The following is a 20,992-nucleotide window of genomic DNA, read 5'->3' on the forward strand; positions in this document are numbered from 1 at the left end:
TCAGAGATCGACTCCAATGAAGTCCAAACTTGTTTACTTTAACACTCTCTATCCCTCACGTGTAACCCCATTTAGTGGTTCACACGTGGGGATCCACACATCGACAATTGAAACTATCATATCCTAGTCCACACATCAAGATATTGTCCGCTTTGGGCCACGCCCTCACAGATTTGTTCTTGGGTTTCCACCCAAAACGCATCTTAGTATAGGGAGGTGGCCATGTACATATAAGGCACATCACCTCCTTTCCCCTGGGCGATGTGGGATCTCACAATCCACCCCCTTTTGGGGCTCAACACCCTTTTCAGCACACTTCTGATCGAGAAGTGGCTCTAATACCAAATTGTCACATCCCAATCTGCATAGCAAAATATTGTTCGCTTTGAGCCACGCCCTCACGGATTTGTTCTTGGGTTTCCACCCAAAACGCGTCTTACTATAGGGAGGTGGGTATGTACATATAAGGCACATCACCTCCCTTCCCCCGGGCGATGTGAGATCTCACAGAAACTCAGAGATCAACTCTAATAAAGTCCAAAATTGTTTTCAATATTTTTCAGGAAATGACTCTTAGAACTCAAAGGCTAACTCTATATTAAGAGTCCGAACTTGTTTCCAAGCCAACACTTCACTTCCTTGTGACAAGCACACAGCCCTCTCATGTGTAACCCTATTTATTGATTCACACGTGAAAATCCATACATCGGCAATTGAAACTCAAAGATCGGCTCCAATGGAGTCCAAACTTGTTTTCAATATTTTTCAAGAAATGACTCTTAGAACTTAGAGGCCGACTCTATGTTAAGAGTCCAAGCTTGTTGATCCACACATCGGCAATTGAAACTCAGAAATCGGCTCCAATGGAGTCCAAACTTGTTTTCAATCTTTTTCAGGAAATGACTCTTAGAACTCAGAGGCCAACTTTATGTTAAGAGTCCAAGCTTGTTTCCAAGCCCACATTTCATTGTGACAACCTTTGGTTTGCACGGGTCCATAACCGTGGGCTCTGATACCATGTTGAAATGTTTTAGTCAACAGACCCGGAAGGCCCCACTCTAACGACACCGATATTGTCCCCAATTTTACCACATGCCCAATCCGTCAGGTGTGGGGTTTTACCACAAAAGGCCTTTATATTAATTAGAGTAGGGTAATCCTATTTAAATCCATTGGTTTCCTTTATCCCCACCGATGTGGGACTTTAACACACAATTGCTTGTGAATTTGTGGAAATTGCATAGAGACCCAAGTGTGTGGTTACATCCTGATGTGTTTTGTCCAGATAGGTTTCTTACAACCCAAGTAAGCATTGATGATTCTGGCCAGCATTTCGATCTAGTTTATTCCATTTTGGTCTGGAAGACGGTCATGTCCAGGTTTTAAATTTGCGTTGCAAGATATGCACTTGACAATTGGAAGATTGCTTCAAGGGTTTGAATTGGCTACACCATTAGACTTGTCGGTGGACATGACTGAAGGAATGGGTGTAAAACTATTAAGACCTAGAGTTAATACTACAAAGGTTTCAGATCCATGCAATCGTAAAAGTACAATATTATGGTGCTGTGTTTATGTTTGGTTTGTACCTGAAGAAGCTATTGCAAGGGTTCAAGTTTCTCTAACACTCGATCTTCTGCTCAATGGAAAGCCTTACTTTCACTACTAGTAATGGGTCTAGAATTGTCACAAATGGAACTCGTACATTCCTTAAGCAGGGACCAAGTATATATGTACATACTCACTCGTATAACTGCATCGATCCATTAAGGATAGCAGTTTCAGTAACTACAAGTATCGTGCTTAACTTGCAATCATGGGTTGTTCCACGTTTCCATCACGTATTCCTTAAGATCCCACTTTAAAGGAGATAGAATTAATACAGTCACTAACTCTTAACTGAACTCTTATATCATATAGGATAATTAACTTATTTAAAATTGGTAGAGTCCAAACTAAGTTCCAACATTCTCCCACTTTAGACTTTACTAATTACATTCAATTACCACCATCTAACATCTAATCAAATTAACAAAATCAATCATTTGACCAACAAAAAAAAAATTACCACCAACTCATAATAAGGTTCAGTTCCTTAGTGATCACATGAGTTAATACATAATTAATCATTTCCTAACACATTTGTCATGATTGACTTGTAAAATCGAACTTCAGAAAATCTTGTACTTCCTTTTAGCACAAGCACTCTAAAATCACAATTTTCTTTGTCCATCACATAATGCTATACACATACATTCTGGAAAATGAGAGTTTTTATCATGCCCTTATTTATCAACCTTATTCGTACTCAGTCATTCGCTCCCTTGACATTTATAATACACGTTTGCATATATATGTATATGTGTGTGTGTATATATATATATGTATATATGTATATAAATGAGCCAAATACCACAGACCAAAACCAGCATTCTTTGAATCAACATTACTGACATATGTTCATACATATTCATTTATAAAGAGAACTTAAACATGAAACAACAAACTGAAAGAGCTTGAAAAACATACTATCTTTTACGCCCACGTTTCCGCTGACTTAAGAGATTCAAGGATTCCTATTTTCGCCACATGTTCTTTGAAAACTCCTACTGCTAATGGCTTTGTAAGAGGATCAGCTATCATCAAGGTTTTATCAATATGTAAGGTTTTATCAATATGTTCAATAGATACAACCCCAGCTCTTACATTATCTTTGACTGACAAATACTTTACATCCATTAATCGAGTCGCAGATGACCTTTTGTTGTTCTTGGAATACAACACTGCTGAATTGTTCTCACAGTAGATCAATTAAGGTAATCTGCTAGTCAAAGAATTTAGATAACATTAACAAGTATGTATATAAAAGTGCTGAGTTGTTCTTGGAATACAACACTTAAGTATTTAGATAACATTAACAAGTATGTTAAGCAAAATCTTGAAAAAGTTAAAAAAAGGAGCATGGTTTGGTATTGTTGTGCTTTGAAAAAAAATTACTTCTGATGTGCTGTGGGAATAAGCTCATTTTTGCTGCTTCACGTTTTCAGCTTTTTTCACCCAAAATTGTGAAAATAAGCTGTTTTCAAGTATTTACTAAACACCTTTTTGAGCTTAACTTTTTTGATACCCACTTTTTATAAAAGTACCTTAGTACCAAACCAATACTTAAAAAAGATATAATGTTTTTCAACAACATTCCTTGCTCCATAGCTTCAAAACATGCTATATATTATGCTTGCATTGTAGATGTAGCTAGTGTCTTTTGCTTGGCACTTCTTCATGATACTGCTTCTCATTCCAAGAAAAATATATAGCCACTAGTACATCTCCGATCATCTAGACACCCTGCAAAATCAAAATCTGTATATCCAAAGGAACCTCATCACTTTCTTAGCTACCACCCAATGTTGTTCACCGGGATTAGACTGAAATCTCTCCAACACACTAATTGAAAAGGCTATATTAGGCCTAGTGCACACTTGAAAATACATTAAGCTCCCCACAAGTGATGCATAAGGTTTATTTTTCATGCTTTGCCTTTCTAAATTGTTATTAGGGCATTGATCTTTGTTAAGTCTGTCACCCTTTCCTATTGGCACTTCACCTTTTGAGCAGCCTTGCATGTTAAATCTCTTCAAAACTTTGTCTATGAAAGACTTTTGTGACAGCCCCAGAAGCTTTCTTTTCCCGTCTCTTGTTATCTCAATGCCTAAAACAAAAGATGCTTCACCTAAGTCTTTCATATCAAAAGTCTTGGTAAGCGGTTTCTTCGCTAGAATAACAATTCACACCAGAGGACATGGAAAGAAGATCCATTCATCCAGCTAAATTATACGCTGGTAAAACGCCGTTGACAACTTTGAGAGATGAGATAAAAACCTTACAGAAAAAGCAAGGAGACAACCGTAGCACAAGACTGGCTAGGGAAGACATCTCTTTAAATTAACGGAAAGAAATAGAAAACCCTATCTTATTCTTAAGCAACAACATCCGACCGGGAAAATAAAAACCTGAAATTGAAAATGGAATAGCTATGTGTGCATGTCCGCCTTGCAGCAACATTCCAACAATCAACTAAACCATAGGGCTATATAAGTCCAACAATCAACGCTATGATATACTCCGGGGGTGATTACTTCAAGTTGCTTTGTTAAAACAAAAGTTAGATGTTTTATCACTGATGGATCCCATTTGGTTCTACCTAGATAATTTTCTCAGAAGAATCATATACCAACTTGCAAAACACAAAAACCCACAATCAATTTTCTAGCCAAAGGAATAAACTAGAAGCCTCCTCGCTCAAATCAAAACTGCAATATTTCGAAGTTCCATCAACGCAAAGCCTCCAAAAGAACCAGATGAATTGAATCAGACCCAAACTGGAAAACTGTCAAAATGGTGGGTGTGGTGTGTTGGCGTTTAATGGCAATTTGGTAACAAATGTGTAGATCGAAATTCAGGTGAACTTAGATGGGCGGTAGTGTTAAAATAAAAAACAAAAAAAAAATACAAATCATATTCAACATTGAATTCATTTAAAGGTACTTGGAAAGATATTTGAATTTGTGTGCGACAATAACCATTTTGCTCTAACCAATTTAGCTAAATTCAAATTGACAAACTGTTTGGGCCCAAAATATTGGTGTGGGCCGAGTTAGGAGTTATTCTCGGCCCGGCAGTATGTTTCTAGAATCATCGCGAATTTTAGTTATTATGGGCTGCTTGGTTAAGTCCGGCCGAGTCCTAGTATGAGGCGGATTGATGGGGTAAGTCGAATTCGAATCCTAGTATAACAAAAAGTCTTAATAGGATGAGGATGCTGAGATTTAAGAGGTGAATGTGGCTGGATAAAGAGGTTGGTTCAAAGCCCTAATGGAGGCAGGAGTGGTCGAGACCTGGTTGATTAGGTTAAGGAATCCTAATCTGAGTATAGTTATGGTTCGGCCATGATAAGATTGGCTGCTATAAATAAAAAGGGGTTGCATCATTCTAAGGCTCTCCAACTCAACACACAAACTGCTTTACTCAAACTCTCGCTCTACGCGAAACCTCTCAACAACCTTGAGATTTTCATTTTCTTTTTGGTTGACACATCTTCATTTTGGATAAACAGCACTGTGAATGCAACCGGCGAACACCTTCAGTTTGGATAAACAACACTATTGTCGTAGAATCAGCTGACCACAGAGCACCTTCAGTTTGGATAAACAGCACTGCGTCGAGGCTAATGATTAATTATCCAAGTTTCGGTCGAGAAAGATTTTCAAATCCCTATTGGCAGAGGTCATCTCATTAGCCTTATCGGCGAAGTGAGGTGTTACACATTATTGGGCTCGGCGCATTGAACGTCGAGTTGTTTTATGATTGGATATTCACGAGTAAGTTTTAGAGTTCGGCATTCTGATGGCCGAACCACATTCACCATCAAGACATATATCTCTTTTGAGTACTTGTGTCCGTATAGTTTGGAGCCAGTTCAGCGTGCTTATACTCTTACAAATATAATCACCATGACCGAACCCGACGCCGACGGTTCGTGAACTTCGCCAGACTAGCAGCCTTGTCTTCAGGCTCTAGAACCCGAAGGTCGAGACGTGTTCCTTCCTTGGCCGCAGTCGCAAGATCAAGAAGTCAGCAACGCACTCAACGCAATATCAACAAATTTTACTCCCCGACCGAGTTCGGCCGTTGAGTTGGCATGCCCCGCACACAACCGAATGACGTAGTTAGCTCATTAGTTACTCAGCTTGCATGCCACGTAAGCTTGGTAGTTTTTAGGGTCAACACAAACTCAAAATTTTCTTAAAAATTGAAGTTGTGCAATCAAAATTTAACTTTTATCGTCTTGCAAGTGATGCATACGATTTTTCTTTTCAATATAGTATAATTCAGAATCAGAATCTCGTTTGTAATCAAAATAAAAATAACTTTTATGGTCTTATTCTCTAAATTAAGCATATTGTTTTCATATTTAAGAAAGGTCAAGGATTTCATACTCAACCCCATAGCCTCCAAAAGGCAAGCCAATAACTTCAGAATCCAACCTAATTCTGCCTTCCCTAAAAACCTATATTCCATATGTGTCCCTTCCTTGTTGGTCCTCCAAATGGAAACAGCATAAATGCCACGTCGTATCGGACCAAATGCATGCCCAATCCCCCCTCAAAACCCTCACACTCTTTACCCCCAACACCACGCACAAAAAACACACAACATAAATTCTGTGTCTTTTTTTGCTCTGCCAGTTTCTCTTCTTTCTCTAGAAGGGGATCGATCGGGCGCGTGGCTGTGCCACCAGATTTACGATGGGGAGGAGGAGGAGCTCGCCGGCGAACAAGCTGTTTCAATGGGTGAGGAGGCAGTCAATCAAAGTCAAGGTTTGTCTGGGTAGCCTGCTGGCATTGTGTGCTTTGGTGGCACTGAGGTTTTGGGTGAAGAATCACAACTACTTTTTCATTGCCTCTGAAGTCGTGCATGTCGTCGGGATCGTCGTCCTCATTTACAAGCTCACTACTCAGAAGACTTGCTCAGGTATCCAAGCCCTTTCAATTGCTCAATTCTTCATAATTTGATTTTTTTTATTTGGGATACTATTTGAGTTCTTGGATTTTTATTGATTTGATTTGTCATGATTTCTGCTGGTTTGAAATCGGTTCGTTTTTGTATCCAATTTTTAATATCACTAGAGTCACATGCCTCAGGCCCTATATTGGGAGAGTAACTTTAGCCGATAAATTTTATAAATAGTCAATTTCTTCCCTAGCGTTAGATTTTAATATTTTTCATCCAATTTTCCATTCTTTTTTCTCTCCAGTTGTCTTGTATTGTTCACGTGATCAAAGTTGATGGAAAATTAGATGAAATTTTTCAAAATATAGCGTCAAAGGAAAATTGGTTATTTATAAAAGTTTAAATGAGTAATTGACTAAAATTAAAGTTTAAGGGGGAAATTGGATAACTATAAAAATTCATGGTGTAATCGGCTAAAATTAAAGTTTATTTGGGAAACTGACAGCTCTATGCAAGTTCATGGAGTAAATCGACAAATATGTCAGTAAATTACCTCTGTAAATTATAAAACTATTAGGATGATGTTATTGGCACTCCAGATATACCATCATGCACTCTTTTTTATACAAATATTCCCTATGTTTAATAAATTTGGAGTATCAATCTCATTCATTATTGTGGTAAATAAATCGAAAGTAAGTGCGGCTCATGATTCTGCAGTACAATTATTCAATTGATTAATCTGACCTCTAATTTGATCCGGTAGTTCGAGTTTAATCTTACCTCTCATTTGATCAGGTGGTTAAATTCGAGTTTAATCTGACCTATCATTTATCAGGTAGTTAAATGAGTTAACATTCTAAGTAATCGTTTCATAGTAATACATTTGTTAATTATCAGCTTTAGTGCATATATATTTTCAATGTGCCAAGTTCTTTGGCTAATCAGTTGGTATCTATTACATTCTCAGGTCTTTCCCTGAAGACTCAGGAACTCACAGCTCTCTTCCTAGCAGTAAGATTATTTTGCAGTACCATGATGGAGGGCGACATTCACACTGTGCTCGATTTTTCTACGCTCGTTTCAACAGTGTGGGTTATATACATGATACAGTTTAAATTGAAGTCAATCTACATCAATGAACTGGACAATTTTCGCTTATATTATGTGGTAAATCTTTAATCTGCTGCTGTTATTTATTGTTATTAGTATCAAATTTATATTAATCTCCCTTTGTCTTAAGTGTTTGTGTATATATATCGGCCAGTATAGTTTGAAGAGAAAATGCATATATGTATACATGTGCGTACCCTACATTTCATATGTTGATTCATCAATATCATATGCTTTGTATATGTAGGAATTATTTGATGACAATATTAAAACACTGGTGCTATTAACAAATATACCATCCTCTTTAGCGCTTCTTAGAGATTAAAATTTTCGAGTGAGACTAAATTGGAGACGTAAAATTGCTTATTATTTGTACTTTCTTTTCCCTACTATGCATCTCCATAGCATGATTTGGCATTGCCCCATGTAATAAAACCAAATGGCGTCTCCTTACAAACCGCACATAGGAAAAGAAAATTAGGCTTCTGATTTGAGAAGATTTGAAGCTGCTTCCATGTGCATGAGTTGCTTTAACTCTGGCCACCTCAATCCACTGTTCATAGTTCATACCCCTTACTGACAATGTGCAATGATCTTGAATGTACGTATTTGCTCTGCTTCAACTTTGAAGCAAAGAAGTTGGAATTTACATTGCAACTTTATAAAGGGTGCAAGATTATTATACTTGTTTTTTACCACAAAAACCGCAACTTAATTTCATTTGAATTGCAGGTGGTGCCTGCTGCTGTCCTTGGCGTGCTTGTCCACCCGTATACACTATATAACCGCATCAGTCGAATCCTATGGGCATTTAGTGCATACATGGAAGCCGTTTCGGTACTGCTTCAACTCCGTTTGATGCAGAATGCGAAGGTTGCGATTACATCAGATTAAAGCTCTTGAACCACTCATTTACCAGATCAATTGATATTTGTTTTCTTCTGATGATGATTTGCTTTCAGATGATCGAACCATTTACCTCGCATTACGTATTTGCATTGGGCATTTCAAGGTTCTTGGCGTGTGCTCATTGGATTATTCAGGTTAGGCATGACTTCTTGCCGATCTACGAGACTAGAGGGAGGTATATACTTGTACATACATAACAACGTGTATCGGAATAATGCAATACTTTGCCATTCTCTTGCAGATCTACGAGACTAGAGGAGGATATATATTTTTAGTCGGGAGCGGGTATTTCTGGATTTTGGCAGTTTTCCTCTGTGAGATGGTCCAAACATTCATCTTAGCTGACTTTTGTTACTACTACATAAAGAGGTAAGTCGCGAAGAAGAAAAATCTCGTATTCAACCCCTTCTCTTACATTCAGCCCCTCGCTTAATACGACCGTTTTTGTTAGCGGGAGCTTGTATACAATGCTTTACACTCTAATTACCAACCCCGACTCCGATGTTCGCATAACCCTTTGAACACTTATTCTGTGTTTCACAGTAAAATGGAAGGGCAGCTGGTAATGAGGATGCCTCCGGTCTAGGATTACACCCGCCATCAGTTTTCGGATGACTATACAAACATCATGTGACATGAGGAAGCAAACGAGGAAACCAAGCTATGTAATGACCATTTTCTTTTTTTTTTCTTTATTTATGCTTTTGGGTGTCGTAAGACATGGTTAGTACAAAACAAAAGAAAAGGAAAACCGAAAGACCAGAGTTGTTGTGGTTTATATATTTTTTTTCACTCATCATATGTACAGATGAATTTTGTTGTGGTCAGTCGCATACACGCATTGATTATTTATGAGATGTGAATCTCACACCATTAGTAGTCAATAGTCATACATCACACTTGCCTGTTGGCGATGGATGTAGCTACGTCAGCTCCACAAGTAGATACCTATGAATTCAGCTAAAGTCATCTCCAATTAAAGGGTCTAGAGGGCCAAAAGATCGAAAATAATCTGAAAACCGTCTCCAACCGAAGGTTAGGCCAAAGGGCCTATGGGCCCTACCCGGCCAAAACCAGCCAATCAGACCAGCGGGATGGCCATCTCCAGCCAGCCCACTTTTTTTTCTTTTTTCTTTTTTGATGCTTTTTTTTTTTATTTTTAAATTTCTAATTTTTTCCTACACTATTTCTTACATATTTTTCACCATTTCATATTATCCTACCTTATTTTATTTCAATTCTTCACATTTCATACTAAAACCCTTTGGCCCTTGGTTGGAGATGATTTTTTGTCATATGATTATGTTTGGCCTATAACCATCTAGTCACTCGATTGGAAATAGTAAAAAAATATGATCATGCATTATTTATTAAAATATTAATTTTTTAGAATACCAGGGGCTAAAGCAAGTTCACTGTCTCATCCAGTTGGAGATGGCCTAAACTCAATTGCTCACACACAATTGACTGGACAATATGTAAGTCTCACTAGAAATTACTCATATGCGTGTTGCTGGAAATAATTACTAACATTTATCTGACTATTTATGAGATGTGCGCCCATCATGCGTCCATGATAAGAAATTGCTAAAATCCAACGTGCATAAACAGTCAAACATTACTTAAGTGCATTTACGTGACTCTATTCAAACACCTTGCCGACACCCATGTGTCTCTAATAAGTCCTAATTTTATGAAAGTCTCCTGGCCCACGGTGACTTATGACTCCCCAAAAACGACACATGGCAACCAACCATCGTACGTTAGAAAGGCTAATTCCTTCCCTACGACACCAAAAAAAAAAAAAACCGAGCCAAATTTCTGCCCCCACCGCTTCCATAAAACAATATAACGGCAACACAGATCTAAATGGTCATATTGGATCCTTGAGAACAAGAAATTTTTAATTGTAATAGGAATACGGATGATACATCATGTAATTTTATGTAAATAGTAAAAAAATTTAATGTTTAAATTATTAACATTTTAACACACATAACTCACTATTTCGATAAAAACAAGTGATATACCATCTTATATGACGGTCATACTGAAAACTCTCTGTTGGTCCCATCTGAAGCGTCGGTTATACGCATTTCAAACCTGGTGTATGCGCTACACACCACCTTGTCTTCTCCTTTTAGAAACAAACTCATCTCCCGAGACGCCGCCACGTGTCCAATGCCTTACGTAGACAACCTACTCCAACCACTCCTCTTCCACCGCGTGTCGGCATCACCGTACATGAACCACCTCACACTTCAACATCATTTTCCGTAAAAGGGGCGGACCAAATTGACGTTGTTGAGCTGTGATGCGCCACGTTTCGACCTTTGCTTCATGGGACAAGGCCCCAGACAGATACCCGACTACGACACGTGTCGACAAAGTACATTGCCACGCAGACTTTGCTTTCCTGGGATACCTGGACTGAAAAGGACGGTTGAGATTCGCGGGTGACAGGCTGACTGATTTTACGGAGCTCTCCGCCTATCCGCTGTTAATTTCACGGGAGCCAGGGGCGTACGCGTGTCAGTCACCAAGCTCTTCATGCAAGTGTGCCACGTGGCGCGCGCTGCGAACCTACGAGCGTGCGCCGAACTTCTCATTTCACTTGAGAAGAGATTGATTCCCGCTAAATTAACGTATTAACAGGCAAAACATGATTAGTTTTAGGAAAGCATTTTTGCTCACCATCATTTAATATGGTGTATGCTCATCATCCTATTTATCACAGTTAGATGAGTTTAAATTTCGAGATTCGTGTAGTGAATAGGCACAAATCTCAAAATTCAAACTCATCTAACGATGATAAATATGATGGTGAGCATACACCACACTAAATGGTGGTGAGAAAAAATACACTCTTAGTTTTAGCGCTAAATCAGGATTAGTAGCTAATCCTTTTTGCTAAATATATTCAAAATATCCTACGTGTCCACCCACCGTCCCTGTCTCCTTCTGATTTTCTGCCACGTACAGCTCTCAATCGCTTCGGTCCCCAGCTATTTCCCCGCTTTCCCCCTCTCTCTCAGAAATTCTGAACCTAAAAAACCCTAAGGGATTTTCAGAGCAAACAAAAAAAATGGACTGAAGCTTGAAGCTTTTTAAAATTTTTAGTTCTGCAAAAATGGGAGAGGTATCCAAATCGGGATTGAAAGAGGAGGAGATTGAGCTGGATTTGGGGCTGTCGATCGGCGGCAGCTTTGGAAGGCCGGAGAACTCGAAGCTGGCCAACGGGTTCGATGTAGCTCCGAGAGAGAACGAGCACCAAACGCTGCCGTCCCAACCGCACGCGCCTTCTCCGTCGCCGATAGAACAGTCGGAGCCGGAGAGCGCTCGTCTGGATCCGCAGACGAAGCGGGAGATGCAGGCGTTGAGAAGGCAGGAAGCGAAGAGGAAGCGGGAGGAGAAGAAAATCCGGGGACTGAACGGTTCCCAAGCGGAAGAGCAGCCTGGGGTGAAGAAAGAGAGAACGGAGACGAATGTGAATGTGATCAATCTGAATTTGAGCAACGGACAAAGGGAGCTGCGCTACCCGGTTCAGTACCCGTACCCGCCGGTCCATTTTGTTCCGTACACGAATCCTTGCGTGATGCCGTGCTGGGGCCCAAGCGGCGGCGGGGGTTTTCGGCATTTTCAGGCGCATAAGCCGATGTTGAATAACGGGTGTGAGAAGGAGCAGAATGGTGGATCGGGTAAAACGGCATCGGTAAATGGTGGGTCGGGTAAAACGGCGTCGGTAAATGGTGGGTTGGGTAAGAAACCGGCGTGGACAAATGTTTCACCAGTGTGTAGTTCCTCCACCGTGTCAGATAATCAAAGCGCAGCTTCTCATGAAGGTATGCTAAAATGTTTATAACTCGGGAAATGATTTACGCACACTCTTTTTGTTTATGCGTTTATTGTATTCATCCAAACGCCAGAAATAAAGGGTTTAACTCGGGAAATGATTCTGACTTTTTGGTTTTTGAAATTTCTTAGGTGGTGGAAGCAGTGAGAGCAGAAGCCATTCAGGCCAGAGCATACAAGAAAACATAGAGCCGGTTTCAAATTCCTTGGAATCCAATCCCAAAGGGAATGAACAAAAACTGAATCCAAAAACAGAACCCAAATCAGAAAACGCGGAACCGGCTCAAATCCTAAAACCCAAGTCACCGAAACAAGATTCTTCTCCTCCATTTCCTCCACTGAAGGAAATTGCCAAACCGGACCCAATTTCCAAGCCTCCGAAACCCCCGATGAGCAAAAATGGCAGCAATGCGGTTTCCCTTCCCCAAATGCCTTACGTCTCGACGACCGGGACCGGCCCGAACGGGAAAACGGTTCATGGGTTGTTGTACAGATACACGAAATCTGAGATCACCATCGTGTGCGTCTGCCATGGAACCGCATTCTCGCCGGCTGAATTCGTGCAGCATGCCGGAGGCACCGATGTTTCCCAGCCGCTGAGGCACATCACTGTGATCCCATCAGCTTTTGGATGATGAGCCGAGCTGAAAGATGACCGAGTTAAGTACTCGACCCTTTTCATTTCTTCTCATTTGCTAGCTAGTTTTCTCTTTTATTTTAATCGTGGCTGATGAGAATTGCTGGTATTAATGTGACTGGCAGGCTTACATTTTTTGCATTCGTCGTGTGTAAAGCTGCTAATCTAACTGTGATTAACGTACAGTTAACCTTTTTAGATCAGAAATTCCTGTACATGTAGTACTGGTTTAGTACTGTGGTGTCTTTATAAAAAATGGATATAAAAAAAAACCAAGTTGAAAGAGATGTTTGGTAAACACTTAAAAATAACTTATTTTCAGTTTTTGGTGAAAAAAAAAACTAAAAACGTGAAGCAGAAAAAATGAGTTGAGTTTATTCTCACAGCACAACAGAAGCAGTTTTTTTTCAAAGCACAGTAATACTAAACCAGCCTGTATGCTCCTTTTTTTTACTTTCACGTTAATGTTATTTAATTTTTAACATTTAACTTACTGCGCTTTAACTAAATCTTTGAAAACAACTATGAATAGTTTTTTGTTATTAGCGTGTACTCTTTCTTTTACATTTCTTCTACAACTCTTATACTATTATACTTCCTTTTTCTTCCCTTTTTAACCACTTTCCTTGTACGTCAAGCACAAACAATAATAAATAGCTTCCTATTTTTTGGGCATTGCCCGCCGCTTAATCGAAAGAACTCACAATCTTAGAGTTATAGTTAAAATTAACAGTTAGATTCAGTAGTTCCAATGGAGCTTTTGAAGTTGAACATTTTTCATCCCATCATCAAGTGTCCCAATGGAGCATTTGAAGTTGTAAAGTGTATAAATGGAGCTTGTAAAAATTGCGAGAGTCCGAGTCTGATTCCTTTGTATATGTTTATGAGCTATATATTGTTGGGAAGGGAATCAGCAGGAAGATACTTGAGTATGGAGATGTCGCTGAAGAATGTCACGGTGGCGGAGTTCAGTGGTTGTCCCTGGGTATTTAACTGGGAAGGACAACAATTTAAGGAAGAACTTCACTCGAAGGTTTTTCTTGGCATCGCAGGAGGTTGGCTACTTTGTTTTGTGGGAAAAAAATATTTCTTTTAAGGTTAAGCTCTTCGTGTTTGGGTGTATGGTATGTACGAGTGGAAGAATACGATATGTAGTGTTCATATTTTTTGTGCGCGGTATTTGAGTTGAGAGTATTCGCATTACGTTTCGATCTCAAGATACGATATACGTCGAGTATGATACACGTTTAGATCTGTCGTATATCTCATCTCATTTTATGGCGCCCGGTTAGACCTATCGCACCATTCCATCTTCGAGCATGATATAAAGTTAGACATGTCATATCTCTCGTTCTGTAAGGCTTTGAAATTCCAAATAGTTCGATGGAGGTGGCTGAATCCAACTGTAGAATTGAAGAGGTTCACAAGACGTTGCGTGGCTCACTTCTAAGAAGCCTTTGTGTAATATTATCATGCCTCTAAATCTTTTCACATATGTGCACAAAAAAGCTAAATGAAATTCTTTTGGCATTTTAAAAAATTCATCTTTAGTGAAATAAATATGGGAGACAAGAGCGACGATAATTTTTTATAGCCCAGTCTCTAGATCACTAGTTTTCAACACAAACGTAAGATAAACTGAGAATAATTTAGAGACAGAAGGTCGAAAGGCGAAGACGGCTAATAGGTTAATCTATAAATAGATACGTGAAATCGGGATGAGCTAGCACCGTCTACATTTGCTATGGACGCACATTCTCATTTTTGTTTTCACTTTTCACCTTTTTTGAAAACTATAAATTAAAAACGAAATGCTTAACAAACAGCTTCTAAACTTTCTCTACATGTTGGAGACATAATTGGGATCAATATATGTATGCAAATCCGACATGCGCTTTCCAAGAGTGAAATATTTGTTGAGTGTGGTTTATAAAATTGCGTTTTTAGAGTACTAATAATATTCCACAAATAAAAATTTAGATCTGTCGCCTGAACAGTCAAGACAGGCTAGGCTACATGGTGTTGATGGAGGGCCCAAAGAGAGATGATTGGGTGCCCCGACTATTGATGTTTTTGGGCTCACACGATAGTGCGGGAGCAAGAATGTTACACGCACTCAAAGGTTTGCTGAGGGCACTCAGTATGCTTTTTTTCTCTTTCAAAATGATAACTTTGGTTAGTTAACTTGTTCGTTGTTAGGAGAAAGAAGATTGGTGAGGACTTTGAGTGCACTCAGTATGCTTTTTTTTCTTTCAAAATGATAACTTTGGTTAGTTAACTTGTTCGTTGTTAGGAGAAAGAAGATTGGTGAGGATCAAAATCGCTTCAGATTATATAGACATCGTTGTTTTTCGTCATTACAATACAACGTTATCTGTGTTAAAATTTACACTTTAAACACTAACAATTTTCATCATAAATAATCAACTATGTGAAGAATGAAATAAATAAATGAATGAAAATAAACCTTATTGATCAATCGTGGAAACCTAATCATTACTTGTCAACCGATTCAAAGAGTTAGCCGATTGGTTGGCCAATCATAAAATTCCATCTTTGAAGCTCTCACTGCTTTACTTATGACATGTTTATTTATCATGAATGAGTATGCAATAGACTCGTATCAATTTAATTTTTAACATGCAATAAAATTAGATACCCATGTATGAACAACTAGATATCATTCACTTAGGGACTAAACAACATATCATTTTGATTTATGACACCTTCAATTTCAAGGAAGTAACATGCCCTTATATATTCAAGTACCCTAAGTAAGGAATTAGTGAATGCTTAAAACAATAATCATTATCTAAATTACCTATTAACAAAAATATTTTGTCATCCACAAGAGGATGAAGAGTCAAATTGTTCGTCTATCACAAAATAAAATCATGACCAGTAGCCACTGTAATTTTGCACCAACTAAATTTTGTTTTCTTTTTCAAACCTCACCCCACATCTCATCATGCCTTCTCTATTTTTTTTCAAAAACCCATATTCTCTCTCTCTCTCTCTCTCTCTCTCATTTTTTTCCAACTTCTCTCTTTTCTATATATATATATTATTTATTTTTTAAATTGTTTATTGAGCTTCATCTAGTCATAATTAAGTTTTATTTTGTCCAATGAGGATTAGATTAAAAATTGCACTTAGGACTCCACCTTTGTTTTATTTTCTAATTTTTCTGTCCTAAAAAATAATATTGAATTAGTTAAATTGAAGGGGTATGGTACCTACACATCATTTTTTTACTTCTCACATACTTTTTTAATTTTCTTACTATCGGATCATATGAATTGAAAAATATCAAAAAACAAAAATTAATGAATGATGTATGAGAAGTAAAAAAGGAAAACTAATGAAAATGGCTTGAAAACTTTGAGTTTTAATTATAAGGACAAAATAAAGAGTAAAGTGAATAGTATCAGGATTGACTTTTTAGTGTAAAAATGTGATTTTTCGTTAAAGTAAACAGTACCGGATGCTTTTCGTTAAAGTTTCAAGTAAACAATCCAAATTAAAAACTTAAATTTGTGCAAGAGAAATAAAATAATAAAAAATTTCAATTTCCTTCTCTCATATATAATGACCCAAAAACCCTTTTTCTCACTTTCTGTCTCCCACTCCCTCCTCCTGTACCAACGCTCTCGCGCCTCTTGGAGATCCGCTCAAAACCCTAGAAACCGCCAAACGCCGCCGAGAGGAGGTGAGAGAAGTCGCCGAGCTCTCCGCCTACCTTTTCTTCTTCTCTCACCTCACTTCCGCCGATCCGCGCTCAGGTAACTCTTTCTCTCTTCTCAAATCTCACACATTTCATTACGCTTTGAATATTTTCATGTGTGTTTTTGTTGATTTTCGCTCGCTTTGGATCTCCCTTTGTTTCCTAGAAATCTGAACTCGTATGCTTTAGCTTGTAGTGAAGTGATTTGAGCTTCAATTTTTTTTTTATTTAATTTAATTTAATTTTTGCTTAAATGTTGTAGTGTACGAACTTGTGCTGAATTTCACTTAATATTTATTTTGGAAAGTATGTATTTAAATTAAGGAATATACATATATATGTTAATGTATCTTCAGTTAAATTGAGGAAAATATGTTTGATGTAATTTTTTTTGAAAGTGTAATTCTTTTGGTGCTGGTAATTTTTGTATTTATGTTTTGAATAAATGATCTAGTTAAATTTTTATGGTTCTACATGTAATGGTTTTGTTTTTGTTTGGTTCTGGAGGTTGATCAGAGATGGCAACGATGGTGCAGCAAGCCCCAGTTGCGAGTCTCACTCCTACTGCCGACGTTGTATGTATTGATATTAAATATGTACAGTTGTCGATGATTGATTACCGTATTGATCCTGATGGTTGCTAACTGAATTTTGTTGGAACATTTTGTTAAATATAGGTTGGCAATGCCTTTGTTCTTCAGTACTACAATATCTTGGAACAATCTCCTGAGCTTGTTCATCGTTTTTACCAAGATATCAGTAAGCTTGGTCGTCCGGGAGATGATGGGATCATGAGCATTACAACCACCATGGAGGTAAGCTCCTTACAATACCCTACCTTTGTGACAACTTCATGTTTATGCCAGATCACGTTTATAATTGACACTAAAGTACAGTATTTGTGGCATAGATGTTTATGCTGTGGGTATCTTTAAATTTTGTCCACTGAAATTGTGAGTGTTATTGCATTTTATTGGACAGGAAATCAACAAGAAGATACTTGATTACGGAGAGCTCAGTGCAAATATCAAAACTGTGGATGCTCAAGAATCTTACAATGGGGGAGTATTTGTTCTTGTCACTGGGTATTTAACTGGAAAGGACCTTTTAAGGAAGACATTTACTCAAAGTTTTTTCTTGGCGCCACAAGACGTAGGCTACTTTGTTTTGAACGATGTCTTTAGATATGTTGAAGATTCCAACCCTGAAAACGAGGACAATGGATTGGTTGTTGATGTTGAAGTTGAACCTCCTATTACTCCCAAACATGGTATGGCTTAAACTGCTGCTTCTTTAAGTCTTTCAAGTGGGTAATTTTGGTTCAATCTAATTGAGTTTGAGAATATTCTTTTTGCAGATGCTACTGCTTTGCAGGACAATCATGTCCCGGAGCCTGTGATTTCAGTGTCTGAGGACGTTGTCAAGGAGGAACTGTTCAAACCTTCGGAAAATGGAGTAGTTTCTGTTGAAGAGAAGGAAGTACCAGAACCTGAAGTCGTCAACGAAATTCCTGATGATTCCCAAGTAGTGAATAAAGTTGAAGCTGAATCATTCACAAAAGTTGAAGCTGAATCCAAACCCAAAGTTGAGGTTGAGTCTAATTCTAAAGTTGAAGCTGAATCTAACTCTAAAGTTGAAGCACCAAAGAAGTCATATGCCTCAATTGTAAGCAGCTGTTTTGCAACATCTCATGCCTCTAGATCTTTTTATATCTGTTAGATGTGTTTTTGGTTGTAGTACTACATTTCTCATTAGTTTTGCAATTAAGTTGTGCAAAAGAAGTCAATACGTTTCTACTTTCTTTGTTATTGTTCATACTTATTTGGGGTCTTTACCAATTGTTCCAGCTTAAGAGCATGAAGGAGGGTACTGTCCCATTTTCTACTCCAGCACCTGTGAGGTCTGTCCCAAAGAAGCAGGAGAACCAAGTGGCTACTGCTCCAATATCTGCTCCAGTTTCAGAAACAGTATCCAGCACAAATGCTAGAGAAAATGGGAATTTAGAGCCCGAAGGTGAGCAGTTCGTTGTATTACGAGTTAATGTACTTTCTGTTACACATCTTGTATGTTTGCATTAGTTTGATACAATTGTTAATTTTGTTTGTTGTGAACAGCTGAAGGTCACTCTATCTACATTAAAGGTCTGCCAATGGATTGTACAAATACTGTAATCGAGACTGAGTTTAAGAAATTCGGACAGATCAAGAAGAATGGTGTTCAAGTTAGAATGCTAAGGGTTTGTGATTTATCAGCACAAGTTTCTCTGTTGTTTGATGTTGGCAATCCTTCTGTGAATGATATACTTAATTGTCTCTTCATCATTACAACAGGGGTTCTGTTTTGGCTTCGTGGAATTTGAGGCTGCAAGTTCTGTGCAAAGTGCGATGGAGGTACTTAATAGACATTGACCCACTATCCTTTTTATGATCTGCGTCTTAGATGTTTGAACATATCTATTGCTGTATTTGTTTGAACCCTACGGAATAGCAGAGAACCCGAGAAATTTGCTTGTGAATTATGAATGCATATATATTTAATCCTTTTGATATAACAATGTCTTTATGTTCTTGTAGATTTTTAAGTTATTGTGCTAATAATATTTCTGTATTGGTGTTTTAGGCTTCACCCATCGAGATCAGTGGACAGCAAGTTTATGTTGAGGAAAAGAGATCCACTCGAGGTGAGTTGAATTTTGTGTTCCAACATTATGTTTGTCTATTTCTAGCTTTCTTGATTCTAATTTTTTATGCTCATCCTTTTCTTTATTTACGCAGGGAGGGGACGGTTTTCTGGGAAGGGCAATGGGAACGGGTACAGGACTGAGGGACCAAGAGGACGTGGAGGCTATGGAGGTGGTAGGGCTTATGGCCGTGGCGATTTCAATGGTGGTCGTGGTGATTTCAAGTCTGATTATGGAAGTAGGAGTAGCAATAGGGGAGGATCATTGGGCCGTGGAGGAGATGGATATCAGAGGTCTGACAATGGTGGTCGTGTGAATCGTGCTGGTGGGGTGGCGGTTAATGCAGCAGCAAAAGGCACAGCACCACAGGTGTCTGCCTCGGCATGAGAACGCCTGCTTTAGAAGTTTGGTCACAAACGGCGACAGATTAATTTTTTTTGTTTGGAAGTGTGTCGATGGTGAAGTTAATTGGATAGCACTGAGAGGTTCGTTTCTGATCGTTTTGTGGATGAACCAGCAACCTAGGATATTCCATAGGATTTTCTTTTAACCTTTATTTTTTTTTTCGGGTTTTTATATCGAAGCTATTTTGGAGGCGATAGCGGTGTTAGATTTTGTGCTTATTATATTTTGGATAAACTGTTTGTAGCTCCATTGGTTTTTATGTGGATGGAAATTGGGAAATGACGATAGGACTTGGAAACTTCGAAGTGCTGATATTTTTGTTTAGGGTTTTTCTGTTGTAATGGCTGCCTCATGTTGCAGGTTTCCGTGATCTCTGTCATGGAGTTTATAGCTTTCTATGCTTTTGTAGGATCAAATTTTAACGAATGTAATAACGGCTACCTAGAATTAAAGTTAAAGGCAAACGATGCGATGGCTAGGGGGAGAACCCACGACTCGGATGGAGTGGCTAGTTGGCGGATTGCTCGAGCTGCTCCTGCCAGGAGAGCGGGTTGCCGCGCTAGTGTGTGTGTGTGTGTGCGCTCGGGAGCATGCTCCTGGGATAAGGGGACGGCGAGCCCGAAAGCTTCCCGAGCCCCGACGTAACTGATTCTTAAGTCGTTCTGCTAGTCAGGATTGGCTTTGGAAGAACCTTAGGCTTGTCCTAACTGATTCTTAAGTCGTTCTGCTAGTCAGGATTGGCTTTGGAAGAACCTTAGGCTTGTCCTAACTGATTCTTAAGTCGTTCTGCTAGTCAGGATTGGCTTTGGAAGAACCTTAGGCTTCTAGGTAATGCTAATGTTGGTTTGGCTTAGTATGGTCCAAAAAGGCCCCCACAGTACACCAGCATGTCGAGTGTGAGTTCGTAGGGCAAAATTTTTCGATTGTGTAAATGGAAGGACCCAAAAATCGTGGACTAACCATGGGAGGCTTATTGTGCGGGAAACTGAGACTAGCAACACGTTTTTTGTTTCTATGATTGCACCTTCAGGCTTTTGCATAATATATCCCTCCAAGTAGCAAAACGTTTGAGCATCAACATCAGAATAACGATTCCGAAGACTTTCCTCGACGACAATTTGCTTCCCGTCCCGTGACGAATAGAAATGTATGGGATACTCTA

General features: G+C 38.7%; 3 protein-coding genes across 4 annotated transcripts; all 3 read left to right on the forward strand.

The window, feature by feature from the left end:
- Positions 1 to 6,069: 6,069 nt before the first annotated feature.
- Positions 6,070 to 9,328, forward strand: LOC126621825 (uncharacterized). 2 transcript variants are annotated; one of them, XM_050290414.1, is made up of 6 exons: positions 6,070 to 6,531; positions 7,481 to 7,680; positions 8,356 to 8,460; positions 8,586 to 8,666; positions 8,774 to 8,901; positions 9,076 to 9,328. In XM_050290414.1, exons 1-6 carry the CDS (start codon positions 6,306 to 6,308, stop codon positions 9,116 to 9,118), a joined length of 783 nt encoding a protein of 260 aa, XP_050146371.1. In that variant the 5' UTR covers positions 6,070 to 6,305; the 3' UTR covers positions 9,119 to 9,328. The 2 variants fall into 2 exon arrangements, with proteins under 2 accessions (XP_050146371.1, XP_050146370.1); XM_050290413.1 differs by having other exon boundaries at positions 6,073 to 6,531; positions 8,356 to 8,496.
- A 2,214-nt stretch (positions 9,329 to 11,542) lies between these two features.
- LOC126621824 (ninja-family protein Os03g0419100-like) lies at positions 11,543 to 13,162 on the forward strand. Its single transcript, XM_050290412.1, has 2 exons — positions 11,543 to 12,374; positions 12,517 to 13,162. The coding sequence occupies exons 1-2, from the start codon at positions 11,663 to 11,665 to the stop codon at positions 13,017 to 13,019; spliced, it is 1,215 nt and encodes a 404-aa protein (XP_050146369.1). The 5' UTR covers positions 11,543 to 11,662; the 3' UTR covers positions 13,020 to 13,162.
- A 3,458-nt stretch (positions 13,163 to 16,620) lies between these two features.
- On the forward strand, positions 16,621 to 20,128 carry LOC126621822 (nuclear transport factor 2-like). Its single transcript, XM_050290411.1, has 10 exons — positions 16,621 to 16,803; positions 17,253 to 17,320; positions 17,423 to 17,560; positions 17,727 to 18,015; positions 18,103 to 18,410; positions 18,593 to 18,758; positions 18,860 to 18,981; positions 19,076 to 19,135; positions 19,365 to 19,425; positions 19,520 to 20,128. The coding sequence occupies exons 2-10, from the start codon at positions 17,264 to 17,266 to the stop codon at positions 19,810 to 19,812; spliced, it is 1,494 nt and encodes a 497-aa protein (XP_050146368.1). The 5' UTR covers positions 16,621 to 16,803; positions 17,253 to 17,263; the 3' UTR covers positions 19,813 to 20,128.
- The last annotated feature ends 864 nt before the right edge of the window (positions 20,129 to 20,992 follow it).

This window comes from Malus sylvestris, chromosome 5, assembly GCF_916048215.2.
Source record: "Malus sylvestris chromosome 5, drMalSylv7.2, whole genome shotgun sequence".
In the NCBI taxonomy this organism is placed as follows: Eukaryota; Viridiplantae; Streptophyta; class Magnoliopsida; order Rosales; family Rosaceae; genus Malus; species Malus sylvestris.